At 44.1% G+C, this 19,541-nt stretch overlaps 1 protein-coding gene across 2 annotated transcripts in view; it reads left to right on the top strand.

The window, feature by feature from the left end:
• The first annotated feature begins 327 nt into the window (after nt 1-327).
• Nucleotides 328-19,541, top strand: part of LOC107113614 (keratin, type II cytoskeletal 5-like) — a 25,408-nt gene continuing 6,194 nt past the window's right edge. The window contains exons 1-5 of one of the 2 annotated variants that reach the window (XM_015414959.1): nt 328-773; nt 8,824-9,038; nt 10,213-10,273; nt 14,275-14,370; nt 16,708-16,872. In XM_015414959.1, the coding sequence (XP_015270445.1) occupies nt 399-773; nt 8,824-9,038; nt 10,213-10,273; nt 14,275-14,370; nt 16,708-16,872 (912 nt within the window). In that variant the 5' untranslated portion in view covers nt 328-398. The remainder of the gene's footprint in view (nt 774-8,823; nt 9,039-10,212; nt 10,274-14,274; nt 14,371-16,707; nt 16,873-19,541) is intronic. The other variant, XM_015414960.1, reaches the window with a different exon arrangement.

The following is a 19,541-nucleotide window of genomic DNA, read 5'->3' on the forward strand; positions in this document are numbered from 1 at the left end:
GACTGGAGATTTGCATGGACTGGGAAGGAGCAAATACTTCAGATGTTTGCAACCCAACTAAAGAGCAGCCAATTTAGTTAATGGAACCTAAAATCTTCTGAATGAATGTTGCAAATGGTGATTTAAAAATAATGCTTCCTGTATGATTCTGTTCTTGTCCAGGACTATTTTCTTCCTCACTCAACCAGAGAAGGTCAGTGTCTTGCTGCCAGGCACAGCAAACCTAGTAATATCCAAAATTAACATTGTAGGTTTCAGACTGCCAGCCCGCCTGCTCTACTGCATATAAGGAGGAGCTCCAGGTCTGGCCTCAAAGAAGCTCTTTCCTTCTCCTCTCCTCCCGAGTCGCTTGGTTCTTTTAGCACTGCTGGGCTTCCCGCTTCGCCAACAGAAACACAATGAGCCAACCAGTCTTCAGTTGTCCCAGCAACAGAAGATCATTTACTTCAGTCTCTGCCACTGATGGCAGTAGAGGATTCAGACCCAGCCAGCCCCCAGTGTGTCAACCGATGGGGTTCACATATGGGATCAGAGGGAACAACACCAGCCAAAGTTTCCATAACTTTGGTGGAAGGCAAAGAATGTCCTGCTGTGGCGGTTTCCAAGGTTCTGAATGCAGCTGCAGATTCAACGGCATCCGTGAGGTTTGTGTTAACAAGAATCTCTTGCAACCTCTTTTTGTGGGGGTCGATCCAAATGATCATCGTATCAAAGCACATGAGAAGGAGCAGATAAAGGCCCTCAACGATCAGTTTGCCTGCTTTATTGACAAGGTGAGGCTACCAATTATTCTCTTTCTCTGTCATCTGGATTTCAAACAAAAAACAGATCCACAAGTGGCTGAACATGTAGATTGTTCAAAGCAGAATTAGAATTCTGACAAGGGATGACCTACAAAAAAACTTGTGAGAGCGGCTATCCCACCCCCCCTTTTGCTTCCTCCCCTCTCCTCCTACTGCCCCTACTTCTCCCAGTCTCTCATTGTCTCCCTCCTGCTGCCCCCTTTCTTTCTCTCTTTCTTCTTTGTGCCTGTCACTTTCTCTCTCTTTTTCCCCCACCCCATCTCTCTATCTTTTTTCCTGCTTCACCATGTCATTGCTCTTTCTCTTTCTTTCTGCCCCTCACCCCATCACTCCAGTTTGCTGTAGTGGTTAAGAATGGTGGACTCTAATCTGGAGAATCGGGTTTGATTTCCCACTCCTTCACATGCAGTCAGCTGGGTGACCTTGGGTCAGTCACAGTTCTCTCAGAACTGTTCTCTCAAGAGCAGTTCTCTCAGAGCTCTCTCAGCCCCATCTATCTCACGACTGTCTGCTGTGGGGAGAGGAAGAGAAGGTGACTGTAAGCTGCTCTGAGACTCCGAGTGAAGGACAGAGTGTAAATCCAGCTCTTCTTCTTTTTCTTCTTCTCTTTCTTCCCCCCATCATTGTCCTGGCCTCCTGCTTGCTTCCTCCCCCCTGCACATCAGCAGTGGTGCTTCCAGCCACCCACCAACTTCCCCCCACAGCAGCAGTGGTGGCAGCAGCTCTTCAGGAATCATAGCGGATCTCCCAACTACGGAGATCAATTCCCCTCAGGATTGCCAACTGCAGGTTGGAAAACTCCTGGAGATTTGGGGTGGAACCGTGGGATAGTGAGGGTTGGGGAGCAACCTCAGCAGGGTATAATGCCATAGATTACACCTTGCAAAGTAGTCATTTTATCCAGGGGAAAGGGCCCTGCCCCCTCCTTCTGCCTTTTACTCACAGAAACTGAAGCCTGGAATCCTCTGGTTACCTAGCAACAACCACTGAGGGAATCCGTTTTTTAAAGCTACAGGCTCTCCTTTTATCATTTTGATTTTTTAAAACTCCCCAAAGTGTGTGGTGTTTTTTTTTTAAGATTTCACATTTTCCTACAAATCTGAGGTGCTTTTCAGGTTTGTAGAAAGATCTGTCTTGCCCATTCACAGCTCCCGTCGCCGGATTGAAGTATCCCAAGGTGGCCAATTTGCAATTAGAATATAAGATTAGTGTTTCTGCCTCACTGTATAACTCAACTGAAAATTCATTTCTGAAGCAACTCCTACAGTGAGGCAAAAAATTAATCTGGGAGCTTTAAAGAGTAGGGTCACTTACATACTGATTGTTTTCCCCAGGTTGGAAGCTACTTTCCCACTTTCTCACAGCACTGTGGCACTTCCGTGTACCTCCCGGGTTTTCTCTGCCTTTCCTGCCATCTTTCCCAAACCTGTTTTGCTGTGATATTTTGAGGAAGCTCACAGCATAGCCAGGGTGGCACTTTTGTGGACGAGAAATTCCTGCTCAGTGCCATTTTCCCTGACCTGGTCCCCTGCAGCAGCCATTCCTTGCCACCAGGGTTGTTTTTAAATAAATATATCAGTAATGACATACCATTATAGCAGCCATATTCCCAAGTTATGTTGAAAACACATACAATCAGGGTGCACGTGATTTTTCTTTATGCACACGCAGAATAATTATTATGTTACATTCAATGCACGTGCAGCTGAACACATAATTGAAACCCCACATTTACCCAGGTACTGGTCCCTGGTTTCATATGTAAAGTGAATGGGCATTGGGCAGCTGTATGCACATACATGCAGACTGTGTGTTCACTGTAACATGTGAACAGGGGCTGCTGTTATAGCACTGAACAATCAAGTTTAACTGAATTCCCAGATTATATATATATTTAAAATTATTAAGATTTTCATATATCACTTAATACTAAATCTAAAATTTAAACATAAGAAATGCACCAAATCATATATTCTTCCCTATTATTTAAAATTCTCCTTACTCATCAAAGCCGCAAGTCATCAAATCATTTTTAAGTAAGTCTCTGACTCCTTTTGTTGTGGAGGTACAATTGTCTCATTATATCTCCACAACTAAAGGGCCTAGAGACTTTTTTTTAAAAGCTGAGATTTCAGAGAACATGGTAGAACATTATAAGAAGAGACTGAAGAAGAAATTGGGTTTATACCCTGCCCTTCACTACCCGAAGGAGTCTCAGAGCAGCTTACAACCCCTTTCCTTCCCCTCCTCACAACAGACACCCTGTGAGGTAGGTGGGGCTGAGAGAGCTCTCTTGAGAACAGCCCTTGAGAGAACTGCTCTGAAAGAACTTATAACTGACCCAAGGTCACACCAGCAGCTGCATGTGGAGGAGTGGGGAATCAAACCTGATTCTCCCAGATTAGAGTCCATGCTCTTAACCACTACACTAAACTGGCTCTCTAAGAATTTACAATTGCCATTTTAAAAAAACAACAACACCTAATCCTGAAAGCCTCCAAATGGCAGGGAGGAATAGCCACTGCTAGGAGTCTGGGACAGAGAAAGTGAAAAAAACTTGCCATAGGGAAGCTTCATGGCCACAGCCCTGTATTGGAAGCCACAGCAGGAAGGGGAAAACTACACAAGCCTATCGTATACAGAAAACACATAAGGCTTGAATCCCACATGCATGTAAGTTATAATATCTTGGTGATTAGTGACTGAATGCATGGCAACTGGCATATGAATGGGCAAAGTGAGGCAACTGTGTGGTTTGAGGTACTTTGAGATGACATGAAAATTCTATGTGTGGGGTTGTATCTGTGATCATCCAGCCATATGTGTGCATGATAAACGTGTATGGGTGATTCCACTGGCTGTTCTGCTTTGTTCTCTGCTAGATTCTGAATAGGGTTGCCAGGTCCAATCATCGCACCGATGGGGTGATTGGGGGAGGTGTTCCAGGACATCGCGCAATGTGCCTACATCACTTGGAACTGACGTAGGCAGACCAGTGATGTCGGAGGCGATGATCTGGTTTTGGGGCAAAACTCTATGGTAAAATTGCCCTCGAACCATAGAGTTTGGCCCAAAAACCAGAGCGTCACCACCACCCCAATGTCATTGATGCACCTACATTACTTCTGGGTGATGTCAGTGTGTCATGCACATGTCTCTGTTTGGGGGTAGAGGGAATTTACTCCCACCAGTCTTCTGGCCGCTGGTGGGCAGGAGCCCACGAAAGGAGGGGATCCCCCACTCCCACCTGGGGAATGGTAACCTTAATTCTGAAACTTCCTTGATAATTGAAAATTCCAGCACTTTCCCCTATCAATTCCTGATGCACACATGACCATGCTCTCATGAGCAGACTAGTCATAAGAGAAGATACAGGCTGAACAAGGGTAACATCCAAACAGACTTTTTAGATCAGAGGTAGGTGAACTTTTTTGGCCCAAGTGCCAAAATACATGCAATGCCTACCTGAGAAGATGTTAAGGTTGCCAGCCCAGTACTGGCACCCAAGGGGAGCTTTAGGGGGCACGGACATGCAAATAGGTGTCAGCAGGATGCCTATTCTGCCCCCATCACATGCAAATAGGTGTCAGCAGGATGCCTTTTCTGCCCCCACCCCCCCCCCCCCCGCATTCTAATGAGAGGTGAAACAGGACCAAGGCTTCTAGTGGGAGGTCACCTGCTGGAGCAGGAGACCTGGAAGCTCTAGATGATGTTAATGTGCCACCAAAGAAAGCTGGGTGGGAGGAGAGGAGGGCTGATCTTGGGGGGGAAGAAGAAGAAGAAGAAGAGGAAAAAGAAGAGTTGGAAGGAGTTGGAAAGCGTATGAAGCCACTGAATGGGTCTAAGCATTTCTGCCCACTCAGTTTTCAGGGTTGCAAAAGTTTTATGACATGAATTTGTTTGTCTTATTTTACAAAATTTATATCCTCTCTTTTTGCCCTTACAAGAGCCACCAAGGAGGCTTGCAAATTAAAACATACACAATAAAATCACATTTTAAAACCATGAAAATAATTTCCAAACCCCTTCATTAAAACAATTAAAATCAGAGCTAAAATACATACAGAAACAACAGTTAAAAACAATGGGCAGAAAGGAGTGATTGCGGAGAACAAGCAGGGGACCCACGAGACAGAGGGGGAGACACATGGGAAATCCCACCCTCCTCTCCACTAGTCCCCAATCTCTCCCTTCTCCCAGCAATACTCTCTCTCCCTTCTCTCCCTCCCGCCTGACTGCTTCTTTCTCTCCAGTTTCCACTCCATTGCTGCTTTTGTTCCCTTCCCACTTCACTACCCCCCCCCTCTTCCAAGCCTACCATTGTATCCAGTTGTCTAGGCCAAGGTTCCCGTCACATGTCAGCTACTGGGCAAACTGATCATACTGACCGTGATCCTTCACAAGATCTTAGGTGTCCTTATCTGTCGGGAGGAGGATTTTTACCCCTCCCCCTTAAAGTTTTTTGATTTTTTCTGCGATCTGTAGAAACATTTCCCTTGTCTGTCCCTGAGCCCATTGTGTGGATTTTTGATTCACATGCTGGGAGCCAGATTCAGAATTAGATACAAAATACTGAGGTGGAATGCCAAAATTTCACAGTCTTGCATTCACCTGTTTTCTTTCTTTCACATTCAGACTGCAAAATCAGTTCATTGACTGATAGCATGCCGTTTAAAGAGGTAAGCATATCAAGAGACTCGCCAGCCATTGTTTGGGGTCCAGGAGACAGGGAAGGCTGGAAGGGGGCTTGTTTGGCTACATGGCCCCCTCAGGCTATGCAAAAGGGCCGAGCCAGTTCTCCCCTCAGCGTGCCACATCATACGGCACGTCAGAGGGTGGGCACAGGCAGAAAGAGCCCAGGGGCTACTGATGCAAGCCCACACATGTCCTTCAGCCTCTTTTCCTGGCTTGCCAACCCACCCACCCACTCACTCTTGTATGTTGGTTGTTATGATTCATGTGTTACTTGTCTTTGTTTTTACTGTTGCAGCTTAGCAGTTTAGGCATGGGGACGGATCTGTTTGGGGAGGAGGCTGTACCTGCATGCCTGCCCCCTCCATTTTGGGGGCTCCCATAAGGGGCCTTGGGGTGTGGAACCAGTCAGCCACAGCTTCTGGCTGGCTTACACCACCAGGTGGCAACGGGACAAGGTAGAGGCCAGTGCCCACGTGTGTCCTGTTATCTTGCCACTCTGTGGTTTTACCCCAGCAGGTGGGCTGGGGAAGGGGTTCGTTGGGTCGGCAGGTGGGTTGACCGATGCTTGGATCCGTCCTCATGCTGTGCTATTGCTCCTTTGTCTGTAGTCAAATAAACGCTGCAGCCATGTTTTACCAAAAGGTGCTGTGTGTGTCTTATTCCTTCCAGTGACTCACCCTCTACCCCTCCTTGAACCCACAAAGACACCCACAAGTTCAAAATACCCATCCTCAGAATAGGTTGTCCGATGTCCTACTGTATGTGACTGTGCCTTCTTCCAGTCATCATGCTATTGCATCTAGTATGACTAGATCATTTGCAGTGCGATCCTACACAGAGTTAGATCCTTGTATGTCAATTGAGGTTAATGGGATTAAAAGGATTTAACTCTGTTTCGGACTGCAGTATTAGTCCTAGTGCAGAGAATGAGATACATCGGATTTATCCACCTTCAGAGAATGCTCGCCATTTTATCTCTGCATGAGTCTCTGTTCTGCACTCCTGCCTTTTTGTTATAAAGTACACTTAGAACTTCCTGCCAACATAGCAGTTTGAAAGCAAGAAATTTCTCCTGAGACAACATGTTACCCCTTGTTCGGCGACAGGCCGCAGCCCGGCCGAGATGTTAATGGGTCGCCGTTTAGCAACGCTGTTAGATAGGTTGCATCCAGATCTGAACGATCTGAAACCACAACCACAGACCGAGAGTCCGAAGGTCCGGACATACGAAAAGGGTGAGCAAGTGTATGCTCGTAACTATGCCAGTGGTCACTCGTGGCTTCCAGCCACTGTCACCGATGTTATCGGTACTAGAATGTATGTGGTACGGCTTGCAGATGGACGCAAGTGGCGTAGGCACATAGACCAGCTGAGGCAGCGGTGGGCAACTGACCGTCCGACCGTGCAGCCGGCTGAGTCTGCGGAGGAACCCCCATGGCCTTTAGAAGAGGCAGGTACTGTAGAGCCTGAGGGCTACGGTAGCGGTCAAGAGACAGGGCAGACCCCTAATTTTGAACCGCATGCAACGGACGGGGATGTTCCTGACTCTGAGGTCCCAGAGTCAAACGGAGTACCACTGAGGGACAGATGCCCTGAGACGAGTTCACCTCGTAGGTCTCAGAGAACGAGACGTGCACCCACCTACCTAAGTGATTACGACTGTTCATGAGGTATTTTTGCTTAGGGGGGAGGGAATTGTAATGTATTCATAGCTGCCATGAGTACAGGAGGTTTTATGGGAAACCTCCCATAGGGAAGCAATGTTAAGCTTCGTCTTGGACAGAGCATCCTAGTCCAAGACTCACGACCCAATCACATTCAAGCAAGCTGCAAGCGGGAACGTTTGTGATTGGTCCTTATGCGCTCAACCTGATAGGTTGTTATGTGTATAGTGGGAGTGGCTATGTTAGCCGGGAATGTTTAAATACCGGGCAGTTTCAATGGGCAAACTGTTCGGGCTATCAGATGTTGTACCGTGTCGAAGAAGTGAACAAAGAGCTGAATAAACTTGAGTCTTTGCTGAAATCACTCTCCGACTCATTGTTAAGCGCCGGACTTAACACCACATGACCATGGAAATGTCTTTGGACAGCACTGGCTCTTTGGCTTGGAAACGGAGCACCGCCCCCTAGAGTCGGATTCGACTAGCTTTCGAGCAAGGGAAACCTTTACCTTTTATACTTAGAACTACGACTTATGCAGAAACAGAGAAGGTTGCCTCTTTTGAAGACAGGTCATTATCACATAGTAAAGGTAATTTAATATATATAAGAGTACTGTTAGTTCAGTCAAAAATCGGGGTAAAGATTGTAGGAAGGAATATGAACAATCTTCAATATGCTGACGACACAACCCTCCTCTCGGAAACTAAAGAAGGCCTGGAATACCTGATCAAGAAAATCAAAGAGGAAAGTGAGAAGTTTGGCCTCTTCCTAAACATCAAAAGATCAAGTTCATGGCCACTGAGAAGAAGAGAAACATCAAAATAACTGTTGATGATGAAGAGATTGAATGTGTGGAAGAATTCACTTTCTTAGGATCACAGATCAACCAAAACAGTGAATGCAGTCCAGAAATAAAACATCGAATCACGCTGGGTTGCACAGCAATGATAAGCATGAATCAAATAAGGAAGAGCAAGGACACCAGCCTAGCAACCAAATGCAAATTAGTTTGTGTTATTGTGTTCCCCATAGCAACCTATGTTTGTGAAAGTTGGACCATGAAGAAGCAAGACAGGAGGAAAATCGACTCATTTGAGCTGTGGTGCTGGAGAAGGTTCCTGTGCATTCCTTGGACAGTAAAGATGACAAACAACAAGCAAATATTGGAGTGCATAAAACCAGACATGTCATTGGAAGGAAAAATAATAAAACAGTGATTGACTTATTTTGGCCATGCCATGCAGAAGAACTCACTAGAAAAAACAATTATGCTTGGATTGGTTAGTGGCAAAAGGAAATTGGGCTGCCAAAGAACACAGTGGCTAGACACAATAAAAGTCGACACCAGCCTGAGCATGGAACGACTCAAAGAAACAGTACAAGAATAGAAAACATGAAGAGATCTGGCCCATAGAATTGCCAAGAGTCAGACATGACTGAATTGCTAACAACAACAACAACAACAGTTAGTTCAAAAAAGTCTGCTTTGCTAGTTAGAAATTTGCCCTATCAAAACCAGTCTGAAATAGCCCTATCAAAACCAAAATGTAGCCCTAAACATGTGAAATATTCTTCACTTAGCCACTGATGCATTGATTTACTTCCAAAAGCCTAGGTGGTTCACTGATAATATACTGTATCTTGTACTTGGTGGATTTCAGGTCCAGTGCTTGGAACAGCAGAACCAGATCTTGCGCACTAAATGGCAGCTGCTGCAAAACCAGAATATTCCAGCAGTGAAGAAAGATCTGAAACCTCTCTGTGAAGGTTACACCACCAACCTGAGGAGGAAACTGGACCTCGTATTGTGTGAGAAGAACAAACTTGAGATCCAACACAAAGCCATGCAGAATCTTGTTGAGGAGCACAGATCCAAGTAAGCAACATCACCATTTCCCCTTGTTGGCCTTGGTGGGTGGGTGGTAGTTTAGAATCTTTTAAAACTTTGCTTCTGTAACTACTACATAAACCAAAGAGCTGGACAAGATTATCTAGAACACTCAGAACTCAATGAAAACAGCAGCTCTGTAACCCTTTCACCACTCTTCCTGTAAGTCAAGTGATACGAACTCATAATGTGAAACCTTCGTATTTTGAGTTTCCCTCTCCATTTGCTATGTTTCATTGGCTGATTCCAGAGACTGAGAAAATGGCAGCTTATGTAAGTTCAGCTGCCATGATTGCACCCTTCACCTCAGGCTTGCCAGTTTCCACTACAGGGGCAGGGGGCATGCTCCTGTGGCCAGCTGGAGAAAAACCAGAAGTGACATCAGTCATCCTAGAAATCACCAGAAACTCCAAATTAAAACCAGCTGTTCCTAAAGAGAGGCCCTGTCACTTCCTGGTTTTCTCCAGAAGTGAAGTCATACCATTTCCTGAGAGTGCCCCCCATGTCTTCACCCCTCCTGAATTCCCAGTAGTTGCCAGTTCCTGACTGGTAACTCTAATTCCCCAGGAGGAAACAACAGCTTCAGAGTGCAAATTCTATGGCATCATATCCCAGCTAAGCTTGCTTCCATCCCCAAACTCCACCTTCCCCAGGCACCACCTCCAAATCTTCAGGAATTTCCCAGAAGGGTGGTTGCTGGGCTCTTTGCTCCAGTGGGAGCAAAAATGGGGCAGAGACCTTGTGGAATCAGTTCCAGCTGTACCCATAAGTGATGGCATGGCACTCCAGGAATTTACTGATCTCTATGGTAAAAACCATCAAGATTCAGGGAATTCCTAGAGTGCCATGATGTCACTTCTAAGTACAACCAGAAATGACATCACAGCTCCAATTCCCAGCCCCCATCCTTGCTCTCGATGGAACAAAGAGCAGCTGGGGGTGGGAGATCGTTTGCCACAAAGGGCAATCTGGCAAGCCCATTTCCCCATCCAAAGTTAGCAGTCCTAACAAAGTGGACAGCATAGAACTGTTATATGTATGGTTTGTCCCTCAGAGACAGAATTTTAGGAGATATAGTCTGGTTCATACCTGCCTAGTGGGCTGTAATTTTAAAAACCCTTCATTTTTGTCCCACTCCTTCTATTCTTTCAAATCGTTCAAGGTATCAAGAAGAACTGAACCGACGAACAAATGCAGAGAATGATTTTGTCGTGCTGAAGAAGGTAAATAATCCAGCTGCACTGTTACATGAAATGTGTCAGTAATAAATGGCAGAATGCAAAGGAGTTCACCACCAACCATGTGTCCAGCAGGGAACTGCAACTGAGTTGCTTTTGACGTTTGCATTGTTGGTGATTCAATAATGAATACCTCTTGTCATTTCTGCCATAGACTAAAGAGCCACACACAGGTTACTCAGCCATGTATCTCCACCTTTTCAGATGTTTCCTATCAGAAAATATGTATGCCTTGATATTTAGCATGGAGGCTTCTGGGAGTAATGCCTTTTGCCTCCTCATTGTGAGCTGAAGGGCTTAGAGCCATACTGATATATGCTGGGATTCTATCAGAGCTCTTTTTGTAACTTAATATTGAGGCTTATGGCTACCCAATTTGGATAAGGACTGTGGTGCAGGGAGAGGGATGGTTTAAGCTTCTCTCAAGTAACTCATTGCTCCATTGGCCTATTTTAACATTGACATGCTTTTGTTCAGCATGGACATGGTCCTGATCCTGAAGACTGACTACTGCTGATCAATATTCATTTGCAAAAATGCAGCCAGATGGAAGAACACAGCAGTAGCATTCAAACAATGCCGTGCCAAGAATGTCATCTCTAATGATTACTGACTGTGCTTAAATATTACGGTTTGGTTTAAGGGTCGGTTCAAGTGACACACAGCCATAGTGTGGGAAGTTGTAAGGGGGGCTTGGGTTTTTGTGAGTGTGTGTGAGAGAGATTCCAGCTTTGTCCATGATGTTGGGGATCTCCCACTCACACTGTTTTCCTTCAAAATATCACCCTTCCAGAGCTGCTATTTGCTCTGCAAGTGAAAACATAGAAATATGGTGCCTGGATAGGCAGGAATCTGGGATCGGTGGGAACATGGGGGTGCCATCAGCTTGACAATTTAACATCATTTTTGGGGGAAACCTAGAAGTGACATGAATGCAGCTCTAGGAATCATTGGAGACTCAATGGTACAAGTGATGTCACTTCTGGGGTTTCCCTGGAACTGACATAATGGCATCACACTGATAGCAATTTTATTTCTTTTTCTCTTGCCAGCTGCTGCAGTGGCAGCAGGCAACAGGAGGTAGGGACAGGAGATCCCTCATTCCCAGTGCCATCCCTATGCCTGGATGGTTTATGGAGCAAAGGGCTGATCTGAGAGTGATTCAAATTAAGAAGTTGACATGGTAGAAGGGAAATGAAGACCTCCTCTCCCAGAGCCACATCCCTCACTGGAGTTGCTCCATTTTCCCACATCTGCTGTTAACATTTTCCAAGAATTTGGGAGATCCTAGTTACAGATCACCTGCACATCATGCACCAACTCATACTACTTCCTTAACATAGAGGCAATCTGAGTAACAAATGATCAAACAAAACAATTCTCTTTTCTTCAATTGTCTTTGAAAAGCTTGAATTAATATTTTCCGAGTCAGAATTTTTATTCAGCATTTCTGATTGTGAATACTGTCAGATTTGAACGTTTGTGAAAACACAACACAGGAAGGTACCTTTGAACACAGAAAGCTGGTGTTTAATACTGCTGTCAAAAACCTCACCCAAGTAATGGTGGTTCACTTACAGCAACTTCCACTTTAGATTTTGCAATTGAAATGTGAATTTAAAATTGAAATATAACCCCCCCCAACATTTCAAGTCTTAATCTTTGCCAGATTTGAAATGTTATTTTGTTTTCATTACTGACACATCTTCACTGTAAGCCATTGACTCCACTTAAGAAAAATTACATGTATGTGATTCACATGTGTAGAAACCACTGGATTCCTCATCCCTTGTAGATTGCTTGACACTTTGCAGCTAAATGTGTGGAATGACTCCTCTGCAAAGTGCTGAGTTTGAAGTGAAGGGAGATGACAAGAATATTCTTTGATGTGTTGTTGTTCACACAAGTAGCGATGACAGGTGCTGACTTCAAGGATGTGTGTGAATATAATGATTACTGACTGTGCTTAAATATTATGGTTTGGTTTAAGGGTTGGTTCAAATTACATACAGCCACAGTGTGGGAAGTTGTTAATGTAGCTGTAAGGGGGGCTTGGGTTTTTGTGAGTGTGTGTGAGAGAGATTCCAGCTTTGTCCATGATGTTGGGGATCTCCCACTCACACTGTTTTCCTTCAAAATATCACCCTTCCAGAGCTGCTATTTGCTCTGCAAGTGAAAACATAGAAATATGGTGCCTGGATAAGCAGGAATCTGGGATCGGTGGAAACATGGGGGTGTCATCAGCTTGACAATTTAACATCATTTCTGGGGGGAACCTAGAAGTGACATGAATGCAGCTCTAGGAATCATTGGAGACTCAATGGTACAAGTGATGTCACTTCTGGGGTTTCCCTGGAACTGACATAATGGCATCACACTGATGGCAATTTTTTCCCCCTCTTGCCAGCTGCTGCAGTGGCAGCAGGAAACAGGAGGTGGGGGCAGGGGATCCCTCATTCCCAGTGCCATCCCTATGCCTGGATGGTTTATGGAGCAAAGGGCTGATCTGAGAGTGATTCAAATTAAGAAGTTGATATGGTGGAAGGGAAATGAAGACCTCCTCTCCCAGAGCCACAACCCTCACTGGAGTTGCTCCATTTTCCCACATCTGCTGTTAACATTTTCCAAGAATTTGGGAGATCCTAGTTACAGATCACCTGCACATCATGTGCCAACTAATACTACTTTCTTAACATAGAAGCAATCTGAGTAACAAATGATCAAACAAAACAATTCTCTTTTCTTCAATTGTCTTTGAAAAGCTTGAATTAATATTTTCCGAGTCAGAATTTTTATTCAGCATTTCTGATTGTGAATACTGTCAGATTTGAACGTTTGTGAAAACACAACACAGGAAGGTACCTTTGAACACAGAAAGCTGGTGTTTAATACTGCTGTCAAAAACCTCACCCAAGTAATGGTGGTTCACTTACAGCAACTTCCACTTTAGATTTTGCAATTGAAATGTGAATTCAAAATTGAAATATAACCCCCCCAACATTTCAAGTCTTAATCTTTGCCAGATTTGAAATGTTATTTTGTTTTCATTACTGACACATCTTCACTGTAAGCCATTGACTCCACTTAAGAAAAAATTACATGTATGTGATTCACATGTGTAGAAACCACTGGATTCCTCATCCCTTGTAGACTGCTTGACACTTTGCAGCTAACTGTGTGGAATGACTCCTCTGCAAAGTGCTGAGTTTGAAGTGAAGGGCGATGACAAGAATATTCTTTGATGTGTTGTTCACACAAGTAGTGATGAAAGGTGCTGACTTCAAGGATGTGTGTGAATTCAGCACAGTATCATTGGGCAGATGTGCATTTTGCTAAACATAGATCTTTGGGTGAGATAGACCCATGTGCATAACCTACTTGTGCCTATTAATATGTATACATTTCGACTGAGCCATCTGAAAGTGCCATTTTTTTAATTTCAGTCTTCTCAAATTTTCTAATCCCGCTTTATTGTGTAGTTTATTGTATGCATGCTAAATTTTGCATTTCACATTTAACATGGTTTGTCTCAGATCTCAGCTTGTGTCCTACTCCTATTACATTGCTTATTAGATGTCTCATCCTATTGCATTGCGTAGATTTATACTGTGTAATCTGCCTCATCTCAGTGAGGAAGGTGGATGATAGATGACAGGTAATTTTCTAATAGGAGCATGTGGCATTCTGTAATCAATTTAAGAAGCACCTGTGAATGTGGTGTATACAATGTTTTAGCCCCTGACACTATGAAACTAGTATCTTAGGGCTGTAAAACCAGGGAATATAATTCATATTTTGCCAAGGCCTTCTTGCCATATTTTATCCATATGTTGAGCTGCGCTGGGAAAAGTACAACTACGCTCTTTAGACAGGCCCATATTCAGAGATACAGGGTTTTCAAAAACCTAATTTTCAGGGACTATAGTCCAATTTATATCCCCATTCTTCTTGATTCAGGAATTAATATTTCATCTCCTCTTTTTCAGGAAGTTGATGCTGCCTTTAAATATCAGAAGGAACTAGAAATGAAGCGGGACTTGATGAAAGAAAATATTGATTTCTTGAGAGTTTTCTATACAGAGGTCTGTATGTTCAGTCTTTTTTAAGTCGCTTGCCACATGACTGCAACAGGTCACACAGCTCCCTCATTGATGCCCTGGGTGCTGCCATAGTTTTAATCACCATCTGTAGAAGGGAACATAGCTCAGTGGCAGAGCACATGCTTTGCCATGCATGCAAGAGGTCTCAGGTTCAAACTCCAGCATCTTCAGTTAAAAGGAGAGCCAGAAAGGCATCTATTGGAGACCTTACCTGCCATTCAAAGAAACAATATGGGTGAGACTGGCTAAGGGCCTGACTCAGTAGAAAACAGCTTTTGATGTCCAAATACCTGACTTTTGTGCCTGTTGATTTCTTCCTTTGACACCAAAACCCAGTTTCACACAGTGACATTTTTATTTCATTGGAACAGAGTTCTACAGCATGTACACTTAGTGTTACAGTCTTGGTTGATATCAGTGCCCTTTTAAACTGGTTAACCCTGACCTGTATAGCCCAGGCTCGCCCAATCTTGTTAGATCTTGTGAGAGCTCAGAAGTTGTCCCTGGTTAGTGTTGGGAAGGGGGAGCCACTAAGAAAGACCGGGTAATGGCAAACCACCTCTGAATGTCTCTTGCCTTGAAAACCCTACAGGATTGCCAGAAGTTGGCTGTGACTTGATGGAGCTTTCCACCACCCCTAGACTAGTTGAAGGTCTTGTTGGTTTCATGAAAACTTCTCTCCCAAGGCATGAGTTCACAAAAACAATCTCAGCTTGTTTCTACATGCAGGTTTTGCTCTGTTTGGGTGATAAAATGGGGCAAGATTTTTTTTTGGGGGGGGGGACATCGTAAATGGTGACCTCCAATCATGGACCAATTTTCCATTCTCTAGTATATCACTGTTTTGCGGTGTTCTTTCAAAACCAACTTGGGTATGGTTTTTCCTGAGAGACAACAGATAAAGCAGGTTTCCATGCTATGTGGTTGGGAAGTTACACTGAAGGGTCTCACCCACCTTTTTTCCTTCGAAGCACCATTTTCCTTATGGCAACTGCCATAGACCATGGATGACCATGGATGATCCCCCCCCCCCAAGTTGTGCTATAACCATTCATTGGGAGGGAAACATATCTGATTCTGCACAGAGGCCAAAATCATGCCATTGCATGTCTGAGTTTTGGTTTTACCGTGGGTTATGTTTCACAGTGTGGATTATCATGTTGCAGAAGTCAGCATTGTTCCATGATTAGCACTCAATCACATGATGAACACCATATGCCCTTTTCTCATATGTATCACTAATATATGCCTCAGCCTTCCACGTTAATGCTGCAGCCATGCATTGCTGTATATTGTGCTATAGCTATCACTCCCTTCCTGGTTTGTCTTGTCTGCCCAGGAAAACCCAGTTGTGAATTATTGCTGTAGCACAATGGTAACACAATATTCACCAATGTGGTGATGCTGCCTAAACCAGAATGCAACATACTGTGCACCAATGTGGCAAGAACAGTGAAGCCAAAGGAATCTACCTTGAGAGCTCTGTTTGTGAAGAGTGCTACACCGATGCTAATGATCATTATTATTTACAACTGGTAGGTCTTTACCCGGCCATCTTGGGATCGATATCCAATTGGCATGGTTCTAAACAGCCCACATTTTTGCTAGGTCATAAGTGACTAGCCCCAGTCCAGTTGCAGCATGCATTGTAGTACTTACATGGCCACTTCAACATGTGGCAGATGACTAGACCAAGGGAAGAGAAGTAGCATCCCTTCTCTCTGCTTCCTAAAGAAGGGATTATCCAAGAGGCTGAGTGACGGCAGCAGCAGGGACAATGCTGAAAGAACATTCCAGTTGTCTCTAGGAATCCGTAGTAGGCTTTCATGCACTTGGCAAATGATTTATAGGAACCTGTGAGAACTGGGAAGGAGGAAAGATGGCAATCAATAGCCTGATTTCAATTAGATTTCTGAAGCTAAGCTTGGTACTTGGATGGGAGACTGCCAATGGCAAACCACCTCTGATTCTCAGTTTCCTGGAAAGCTCTTTGCTGGAGTCACTAAAAGTCAGTTGTGACTTGACCAGTATATACATGTGTATGTCTGAACTGGTTCAAATTCTTTGGAACACTTCCAAAGTTTTCCCCTTACTGCCCATGTTTAACCTGGCAGGTGGCTCTTTCGGAAATTTTTTACTGAAAAAAAAGGACAGATGTGTCATGATCTGTGAATTACCACATTATGTTCATTAACACACCATCAAATGCTCAAAACCAAATGAGGAAATTAGCCTTCGTTCTCTACCTCACAACAGGTTGCTGATGCAGCCTCTATTGCTGTGTTCTAAGATCTGACTCAAATTCTGTGCCATCTGCAGGAACTTTCGGCACTGAATCGTCAACTTTATGACACATCCGTTGTTCTCAATATGAACAATAGCCGTCGCCTGAACATGGACAACCTCATCCAGAGCATTGAATGCTGGTATCAGACCATCGCACAGAAGAGCAAAGAAGAAGCCAATCTCTTTTACCAGAGCCAGGTATGAACAAGGGACATGGAACGGGTTGTGACAGTGAAAACTGTACAGTCCTGCCACTCCAGACTCCCATTATCAGACTTTAAAAGAAAGAAAAAAGAGTAAAAAAAACGGGAGAAAAAGAGGATATTAGCCAAGCAGACACAAATAAATTGTATATCAAGTTTCATAGAGCTCTAAAATCGATTCAAGCCAAATAACACTATATTTAATTCCTGCATCTTGTCTAGTAAATGCTATCATTTCCTTAAGAGCTCCATTTCATTTTTTTCTGTCTTGCTTTCTACATATGGTAGAGTTACAGCTTTCTAGTGTTTCAGGAGAAGATGTTGGCAATAACAGCTGCCCTTAAAAACCAAATTTCTGTCCCAATGAGGATTCCCACACAAGCTCTCCCAGCAGGTTAGGCTAGAGAAGACAATGGGTTTATGGGCGTGAGACACTGTTTTTATTTTGCATATTTTTTTTAAAAAATAAATATTATATAAAAATTAAATTCGATAACTAGAAAATATAGGAGTTTAGATTCTAAACTTTTCTAGAACACACTTTTAGTTTGCTGTCTTTCATTTCCAGTATTTCCCATTAAGTTGAAAATTGCTCAGGGGCGGTGTGTGTGGCCTTATGACACACTTCCGGTGATGTCAGGGGGTGTGGTCTTATGACACACTTCCGGTGATGTCAGGGGGTGTGGCATATGCGAATGAGTTATGCTAATGAGTTCCCCTAGCTCTTTTTCTACGAAACGACCCCTGGGTGTAGTGGTCAGAGTGTTGAACTAAGACTGAGAAAGACTGGGGTTCAAATGACTATGAGGTTTACTGGGTGCCATCCTAAGTAGAGTTTGGGGTTACTAGGTCTCCTGCTATAGAGGGAGACCTACCAGGCCCAGCTTCCAGCTGCTGCACTCAGATGACAACAAGGGTTGCCTGGTGCTTTTCTCCTGCTGGCAAGGGGATTGGGGGCATTCGAGGGGGGGAGGAGTCAGTAACATGCTGATGTCACTTCCAGAAGTGACATCATTGCATTGGTGATGTTGGGCAACACTCAACTTTTGGGACAAAACTCTATGGTAAAAACAGCTACAAACCATAGAGTTTTGCCCCAAAAGTAGAGCATTGCCTCCAGTGACACTGACACGATGACAGCACTTCCAGAAGTGACATCAGCACGTCACCGACATTGCACAGGGATGTCTGTTTGGAACAGGCGGTAGGCCAAAGCCCACAAAATCGGGGGGTCCCCTGCCCCCACCTGGAGACTGGCAAGCTTTGATGACACTGTGGGTGATCCTGTGTCAGGCACTAAGTGTAACCTACCTCACAGGATTGTTGTGAGGATACAATGGAGGAGAGAGATATTCTCTCCATTGCTAAGAAGGAGACCAGGACAAAATGTTGATCCATAGATATTGAAATTCAATATGATTTATTGTTTAAGCAAACAGGTCATTATAAGGACAGCACCATAATAAAACATATTAAAATTAACCAGTTAAAAAATCTGTTCTCATTCCACAAAACTTTACTAAAGGTGTTTAATCAGTCATTCATAACAAGTGAGATCTTTTACAATCAAAATATTTGCTTCCACAAACGTCCTTAGGTGTCCTGCTATCAATCCTAAAATTTAAGCTTTCCTGTCTAGATCATACAAAGGGGTTTTCCCTGCCTCATTTCCAAGGTCCTTTTCATTTCGATTAGGTGACATGAATCCAGATAAATATTTTTTAGGTCATTATATGCTGAGGAATGAAGTAGATTTTCTATGTATTGCACGATGTTTCAGAGGAGTTTATAGTACCCCTCAAGCTACTGTACTGACTATAGTTGCTAATCTTCCTGCGCCCTGGATAGGTTATACTTTATGATAGGTCTCATTATGATAAATAAATATAAAAGAGAAATTTTGAAGTCTTTCTTGCTCTGACAAAAAGCTTGTTTCTATTACAGTCTTGGACTTGACATTTTGTTTGTGTGAGTTTTGTGCATTTTTAATTTTGGACTGGAGCAACCAACTATTTTATCAGTTTTCACTGATGTAAAAACATTTCTTAGGCAATTGATACGCCTCTGCTAGATCTTAAGGCTTAAACTGGTACAGAATGCTGTGGCCAGGTTGCTGGTGGGCGCCCCTAGGTGGGAGCACACACGACCTGTGCTGAAAGCGCTGCACTGGCTCCCTATAGCATACCGGATTCGCTTCAAAGTGCTGGTGCTTACCTGTAAAGCCCTACATGGCCTGGGTCCGACATACCTGAGGGATCGCATTTCCCCACATATTCCCCAAAGAGCACTTTGGTCGGGGTCACAACACTGGCTGGTGACCCCGGGCCCTAAGGAGGCCAGGCTTGCAGCAACGAGGGCCAGGTCCTTTTCAGTGGCGGCTCCTATCTGGTGGAACGAGCTCCCGGAGGAGATCAGGGCCCTGCGGGACCTTTTGCAGTTCCGCAGGGCCTGTAAGACGGAGCTCTTCCACCAGGCATATGAGTAGGAGCCGCCACTGCCTCTACCCCCACTGCTCCATCATAGAGCGATACCACTGGAGGACTTGCAACATCTAATTACGGCCCTACCCCTCCCCTTCTGCTATGCAAAGTGTTGGGAGTTTTCTATCCTTGCATCCTGATGGTATTGATGTTAACTGTTTTTATTTATATATTATATGCACTT

The sequence above is a fragment of the Gekko japonicus genome, unplaced genomic scaffold (genome assembly GCF_001447785.1).
Source record: "Gekko japonicus isolate JY-2015 unplaced genomic scaffold, Gekko_japonicus_V1.1 scaffold3763, whole genome shotgun sequence".
In the NCBI taxonomy this organism is placed as follows: domain Eukaryota; kingdom Metazoa; phylum Chordata; class Lepidosauria; order Squamata; family Gekkonidae; genus Gekko; species Gekko japonicus.